Source organism: Salvelinus sp. IW2-2015, unplaced genomic scaffold (genome assembly GCF_002910315.2).
Source record: "Salvelinus sp. IW2-2015 unplaced genomic scaffold, ASM291031v2 Un_scaffold5110, whole genome shotgun sequence".
Lineage (NCBI taxonomy): Eukaryota > Metazoa > Chordata > Actinopteri > Salmoniformes > Salmonidae > Salvelinus > Salvelinus sp. IW2-2015.
This window is the reverse complement of record NW_019946376.1, coordinates 1-7925: the sequence shown is the minus strand read 5'-3', so window position 1 is coordinate 7925 and position 7925 is coordinate 1. Positions and strand designations below refer to the sequence as shown.

The 7925-nt window shown below is 41.4% G+C and overlaps 1 protein-coding gene across 1 annotated transcript in view; it reads right to left on the bottom strand.

Annotated features, from left to right (window-relative positions):
- The window catches only part of pigk (phosphatidylinositol glycan anchor biosynthesis, class K), a 30406-nt gene extending 23661 nt beyond the window's left edge, over positions 1-6745 (bottom strand). The window contains 5 exon segments of the mRNA XM_070441892.1: positions 697-788; positions 912-965; positions 1663-1854; positions 6184-6287; positions 6586-6745. Of these exon segments, the coding sequence (XP_070297993.1) occupies positions 697-788; positions 912-965; positions 1663-1854; positions 6184-6287; positions 6586-6745 (602 nt within the window).
- Between the last annotated feature and the right edge of the window lie 1180 nt (positions 6746-7925).

Genomic DNA, 7925 nt, shown 5'->3' with positions numbered 1-7925 from the left:
TAGACAGGGTAACAGTTAATACCTGTCTGGGATGCCAGTTTTGACACTCGGTACACGACGAGGGTAACAGTTACCATACTGTTGGGATGCCCAGTCTGTTGAAATACGGTACACAGACAGGGTAAAGTTACGTTACCTGTCTGGGATGCCCATTGTGACAATAAGGTAACATCGCAAGCGGTAAAGTTATGTGTCTGGGTTGCAGTCTGTTGACCAATACGGTACACAGACAGTGGTAGTTTACTACCCTGTCTGGGATGCCAGTCTGTTTGAAATACGGTACACAGACAGGTAACAGTTAACTGTCTGGGATGCCAGTCTGTTACAAATATACACGAAGGGGTAACAGTTAACCTACCTGTCTGGGATGCCCAGTCTGTTGACAATACGGTACACAGACAGGGTAACAGTACTACTGTTGGGATGCCAGTCTGTTGACACTTAACGGTACACAGACAGGGTAACAGTTAACTACCTGTCTGGGATGCCAGTCTGTTGACAATAGTACACAGACAGGGTAACAGTTAACTACCTGTTGGATGCCCAGTCTGTTGGACAACTACGGTACACAGGACAGGGTAAGTTAATATTCTGGGATGCCGTTGTTGACCTACGGTACCCGAAGGTAGTTAAGTACTACCTGTCTGGGATGCCCAGTCTGTTGACACTACGGTACACAGACAGGGTAACAGTTACCTGTCTGGGATGCCCAGTCTCTTGACACTACGGTACACAGATAGTGTGTTGGCCACATGACGATAGTTGAACCAGAATCTGGATGTGCACACCTAAGGGGAAAAGGACAAAGTTACATTTTAATAAAATGTTAATGGAGAAGAAACAAAATTCAACACCATATTTTAAAAAAAATATTACGATTTAAGTGTGTGCGTGCTTGCATAATTACTCACCAAAACTGCCCAATTGTTTGTGTGTCCACTGCTGAAGAATTTACCAGCTTCTGCCTGCATTATTTAAAAAAATAACGGGTATTTCGTTAGGCTGGCTACCATTGTATTGACCAGTACACAAGGACATATAAAAATAGACTATGGAGAGTGGTGGCTAGCTAGCGCTGGTCAATGCGCCGGATGCTTTTTCATTTCCCAGTCACATTATTCACTACATATTTCCCCTAAACATAGAATCAAGATGTTTAGGCTATGTGCGACTGTCGATAACTTCAGAACGAAATAGATTACAAATACAAAGTGGCCAAAGTATTAGCAATTGTTACAAACAAGTGAAGGACAAAATGATGCTTCAAAATGCCAGCAGCATACCACCCTACATACCACTGCTGGATAAACAGGGTTGGTCCCGGAGTTTACCCAGAATGCCCCGTGCGGCCCATCGACAATGTACACAGTGGGCATTAATACGATTCCACATCTCCTCAAAATCATCTCTAGTACCTCCCTGATGAACTGGTCCAAAAAGCTAKATTTCCTTACTGTCTTTTTAAATAGTCTGACTGGACATATAGAGTGGACCATAGTGAAAGTAGTCGTTGTAGCAAATGTACAAACGACAGAACAAGATCAGACAGGTGTATTAACGTTAGCTAGCTAACTAGATTAGCAAGCAGTAGTGGTTAAACAGCAAGGTGAACCGAATATTTTTGAACGACTATCGCTAAGAAAAAAGGTGCTATATATTTACCTCAATATTATTACTTTCCACCGAGGCAGGAACAATAAACAGGCTGAAAAGTGTCAATAATTTCAGGGAACAGCAGCTAGCCATGTTGCTACAGGAAGAGCTATCGCCCTCAGATGACGTAGTTGCTTCCTGCTTCTTCTTGTTTGATGATATCACGGTCCGCAAACAAACGTTGAAGGTGCATGCCGCCACCTACTGTGCTGGAGTGTGAAATTAATCGTGGTCTGACAAATTCGGTAATAAGAAAAAAWATATATATTTTTWAAAATTATAATCCTTACTAATTCAATACTGAAATAGATTAACCAATATAATGACTAATGATTTAACAATACTAATGACTATAGATTACAGTATAAATGAATAGATTACAGTATATACTTAATACATATAACAATAGATCTGACAATGTTACATACAATGATAACCCGATATACTAATGACTAATAGATTACAGTATAAGACTAATAATTAACAATTAATGACTAATAATTAACCTATATGATAATTGATTACCATATATGACTAATAAGATTAACCAATATAATGGATATAGATTATCAATAATGCTTATAGATTAACAATATAATGATAATAGATACCAAAGGAATAGAGACATATATGATAATAGATTAACCAATATAATGACTATAGATTACCACATATAATGACTATAGATTAACCATATACTGCTAATAGATTAATATAGTAATTGACTATTGATTAACCAATATATAGCTATATTGATTAACCAATATAATGATATGATCAATATATGATAATGATTACCAATATATGATAATAGATTAACCAATATAATGACTAATAGATTAACCATATATGATAATAGATTACAGTATAATGTATATTGTTCCAATATAATGACTAATAGATTTACCAATATAATGACTAATGATAACAATATAATGATAATAGATTAAATATATATATAGATAACCTATAATGACTAATAGATTAACAATATAATGATTAGATTAACCAATTAATGACTAATAGATTACCAATATAATGACTAATAGATAACCAATATAATGATAATAGATGAACCAATATAATGATAATAGATGAACCAGTATAATGCTATATGATTAACCCAATATAATATATAGATTACATATAATGACAATGATTTAACCAATTAATGATATAGATTAACACTAATGATAATAGTAACCAATATAATGACTAATAGATAACCAATATAATGACTAAATTGACACCAATATAATGATATAGATTAAACCAATATAATGGACTAATAGATTACCATATATGACTAATAGACTTAACCAATATATAAGGCTAATAGATTACACAGTATAATGCCTAATAGATGAACAATATAATGACTAATAGATTAACAGTATAATGATATTTGTTAACCATATAATGCTATAGATTACCATTATAATGATATAGATACAGTATAATGCTATAGATTAAACAATATAATGACTAATAGATTAACCAATATTAATGATGCCTACTAAGTAACAGTGAGGAGATAGAAATCTTGCTGAAACAAAATATATTTGTATAAATAACCTCACTATCCGTGTGGGTCCAGAAAGCCCATCAGTCTAAGCCACCGGCGCCACCGTGTGGGTCCACCAGCACCACCGTGTGGGTCCAGAAAGCCCATCAGTCTAAGCCACCAGCACCACCGTGTGGGTCCAGAAAGCCCATCAGTCAAAGCCACCGGCGCCACCGTGTGGGTCCACCAGCACCACCGTGTGGGTCCACCAGCGCCACCGTGTGGGTCCAGAAAGCCCATCAGTCTAAGCCACCAGCACCACCAGGCTTCCTTACTGAACAATGTGTTTATTTTCTATGAACTTGTTTTGTATTCCTGTTTTGCATTTCAGATTTGTATTTGATGTGTGTATCTTTGTAATTATAAAGCTCATTTGTACAAGAAACGTTGGTTTCACTCTCAACATGACTCCCTGCCAAATTATAGGTTTAAATAAAACAATGATTAATACTTGTGATATTTTATTAAAAGGGAATAAAGATTCTCTGATACATTGAATCACATGAATCAGGTCAACATGGCTTTTGGTCACAAATGAGCCAACCACAGCATATTTTAATATATTATAATATATTATAATATACTGGAGGCAGCAATAACAAAGCCACAGAATAACAGAGGACTAAGGATATAGATTACTATTCACATACTTTTATTTCCACAGATATCCTCTAGCAGTTAAGAACATACTGTTATACACAGTTATTGAAGCAGGGCATGGTGGGTAGTGGGCGTCTACTCAATTAAGGACAACAAAATGTGTGTATAAAATAACGTGGGTGAGAGATTTCCACCGTCACAAAATCAACCGAATCACCACCTCCTCCAGTCGTGTCTTGTTTAAAAAAAAATACAATCTTTTAAATTGGGACGTTTAGGCAAGACAGGCTAACTTTACAGCAGGGTTTCACAAACTCGGCCCTGGGGCCCCACACCCTAAGTGTATGTTTTGGTTGTTGTCCTACCACTACACAGGTGATTAAAAATAATCMAAGCTTGACGATGAGTTGGTTACTTCAATCAGCTGTGTAGTGGACAACAACCAAAACGGGCCCCCAGGACTGTGTTTGGATAACCCGGACTCAGAGGATCTAAAACAAGGGTAGGCGACCCCGGTCCTGGAGCCACTTCATGGTTTTTTGATTTAACCGACCTGGAAACACCCAGGACCGTGTTTGGATAACCCGGACTCAGAGGATCTAAAACAAGGGTAGGCGACCCGGTCCTGGAGCCACTTCATGTTTTTGATTTAACCGACCTGGAACACCCAGGACCGTGTTTGGATAACCCGGACTCAGAGGATCTAAAACAAGGGTAGGCGACCCCGGTCCTGGAGCCACTTCATGTTTTTGATTTAACCGACCTGGAACACCAGGACCGTGTTTGGATAACCCGGACTCAGAGGATCTAAAACAAGGGTAGGCGACCCGCGTCCTGGAGCCACTTCATGTTTTTGATAACCGACCTGGGCATACAGGTGTGTTGGAATTTAAGCAAATCACTCAACTGTCAATTAGCTCAGTTGGTCATGGGGCTGTGGTGCCCTCGTGGAAAAGAAATACCTTCAGTACCCGCAGTTACTTCCTGAAACAGGGGTGGTCTACCCTTATCTAGAGAAATTGCTGATGGGGCAGTTGCAATAGAGATCAGGTTGAAGTTCCAAGGTTCCGAGGCGCCAAGGGGTTCAGAGGTCATGTAATTTGATTCATCAAACAAAATAAAATGTCCACAGACGGCAACTAGCTTACGTTGTCGTCGTAGTTAACCCTGGCTATTATTATTTATCACTACTGCACGTGACTAACCCACCTGATCAAACACAGCATCCAAACACTATTGTTATATATAGTAAAATTGACAAATATAGTTTTCATTTTTTCATCACAGTTTAAGTTGTCACAAGTCTTCAATCAGCTCTCTAGCTGCTTCTCTGTTGGGTAGTTTACTTGACATGATTTTAGAAGGAGAAGAGAGAGGGGGGAAGAAAAGAGTGGAGAAGAGAGGTGAGGGGGAAGAGAAGAAGGTAGTAGCGAGAGGTGCGGAGGACTGGAGAGAGGGACGACGAGAGCGGCAAGAGGGGGAAGAGAGAGTAGGAGAGAAGAGAGAAAAGAGGGAGGAGAGAGAGAGGGTGAGGGTAGGAACGAGGAGTAGGAGATGAGAGAGAGGGGACGAGGAAAGAGAGGCGGAAGTAGATGGGAGAGAGAAGAGGTAGAGGGAAGAGAAGAGAGGAGAAGAGGGAGGGGAAGAGAAGAGAGTGTGACGGAGTGGGAAAAAGGAAAAGAGAGAGGAGAGAGAGAGAGGTGAGGGGGAAGAGAGTAGGAGAGGAGTGAGAGAGGGAAGAGGAAGAGAGTGGAGGGGGAAGAGGAGAGAAGGAGAGAGAGAGAGGTGACTAGCTGCTGGCTGACATTATCTCCATGGAAACGTGAAGGTGGAGGTGTGTCAGGGTCCATTACCATGACAACACCCGCTGTGTGGGTTACATCAGAAAACGCCTGTCTTCTGATTGGTTTAAAACCTAGTAGGAATGAAAGACACGCCTCTCATCGGCATCAAGCGCCTTTCTCAACCCCGCCCCCAGTTCACAACAGAAGAGGCTTGATTCACCAGAAATACTCAATGACAGATATCTATCTATCTAGGAACATATTCACTCATCAACCAGACCACCACACTACCATCAACACACCCCAGCACTTCTACACCCCAGGTTAACAAGCAGCACAAAGCGGTATGAGGAAGAGGAGGAAGAGGATGGCCCTCCTTGAGTCTTTCTTGGCGGTCAGGAATGTCGGTGTGCATTTTTCATATTGTTTTGTTTTTATAGTGTTATTTTTTTAGTATATTTTTCAGAGACTTATTCAGTTTGTTGGTGGTCATGGTAACCGGTCAGAGAAGTGAGCGTGTCCCAGACCTCTTCTTTGAGCCAAAATGGAGTCTGCGGTGCAGCCAGTTTCACCTCCCCCCACCACCACCACCACCACCACCGTCAGAATGGGATTCCTGCCAGTCTGCTGGGCTAGCAGGGCGGGGTGAGCAGAGTAGCTGGTGTGAGACCGGTCAAGATTCGGGTCTGAGAGACAGCGCCATGAGCCACACACTACCAGTTTGTTGCTGCTGTAGGTTGAGTCTGGGGCTAAGGGCCGCTGGGGTGTAGCTGAAACTGTGACCCCTGGGATCTGGAGGCTAGCTGTCGTAGGCTAGCTGACTGAGGCTAGCCGTGTGGGCTGAGGCTGGGTGACTGTGGCCCCTGGGATCTGGAGGCTAGCAGTCGTAGTAGGCTAGCTGTCGTAGTAGGCTAGCTGTGTGGGCTGAGGCTGGGTGACTGTGGTCCCTGGGATCTGGAGGCTAGCTGTCGTAGGCTAGCTGACTGAGGCTAGCTGTGTGGGCTGAGGCTGGGTGACTGTGGCCCCTGGGCTGAAACTGTGGTCCCTGGGACCTGGATGCTAGGGACCCTTCGGTGTAACTAAAACTGTGGCCCCTGGGCTGAGGCATAGGCTGGAGTTTAGGGGCCAGTCTGTGGCCCCCCATCATCTGTTAGCAGGGTAGTAGTTGGGGTCCAGGTAGTTATATCCAGGGGTCTGAGCCAGACAGTAGTCCCTGTCTAGGAAGGTCTCATGATGATGGACAGGCTCCAGATGGTGGTCTGGCATGTGGCTCTCAGTCTTGTACAGGCTGGAGGAGGGGACAAACAAGGGGTTAAGAGGTTAATAAATAACCATTGAAACTGTTAAAAGTTATCTACGACATACGCAACAAGGCTGCTAATGTGTAGGTTCATAAACGGCCATTAGAAAAAGTGTAGGAAGGTAGACTTGTTCTTAAAGGCCCAATGCAGTCAYAAACGTGTTTTTCCTGTATTTGAAATKTATTTTCACACTATGAGGATGGAATAATACTGTGAAATTGTGAAAATTATGATCATGCCCTTTTAGTGTTAGAGCTGTTTGTAAATCTGTAAGAGCTGTTTGTAAATCTGTAAGAGCTGTTTGTAAATCTGTCAGAGCTGTTTGTAAATCTGTCAGAGCTGTTTGTCAATCTGTCAGAGCTGTTTGTCAATCTGTAAGAGCTGTTTGTAAATCTGTCAGAGCTGTTTGTCAATCTGTAAGAGCTGTTTGTAAATCTGTTAGAGCTGTTTGTAAATCTGTAAGAGCTGTTTGTCAATCTAAGAGCTGTTAATTAGCCCAGCGTCGTCTGGGTTATTAGGGGAGGGTTTGGCCGGGGTAGGCCGTCATTGTAAAATAAGAATTTGTTCTTAACTGACTTGCCTAGTTAAATAAAGGTWAAAACAAACAAAAGAAGAGMCCGKCTGAAARMTCATTCTGTTTTGGTGGGATGGAGTTTCGACATCACCAGGCAGTGAATTAGTTAATAGACCAGTAAGAAAGTGAGTTCCAAACCTCTCTGCCAATAACAGCTAGTTTTCAGTTTCCCCCTCCCCCTCAGACCACTCCCAGACAGCCCTTGCACATTTTTTTACTTGAGATTTTGCTCTTTACTAACAAGCATTATTTATTTTTTCATTAAAATTGTAAAAAAAAATAAAAAAATCTGTTTGGTACTTAATTGTAAAGAAATGATTTGATATTGAAATAAAAAAAGTCTGCATTAGACCTTTAATACACAGCAATAGAAAAGAGGACTGTGTCTCTCTGTCATGAACAGAGGACAGGAAGAGAGGACAGGAAGAGGGGACAGGAAGAGGGGACAG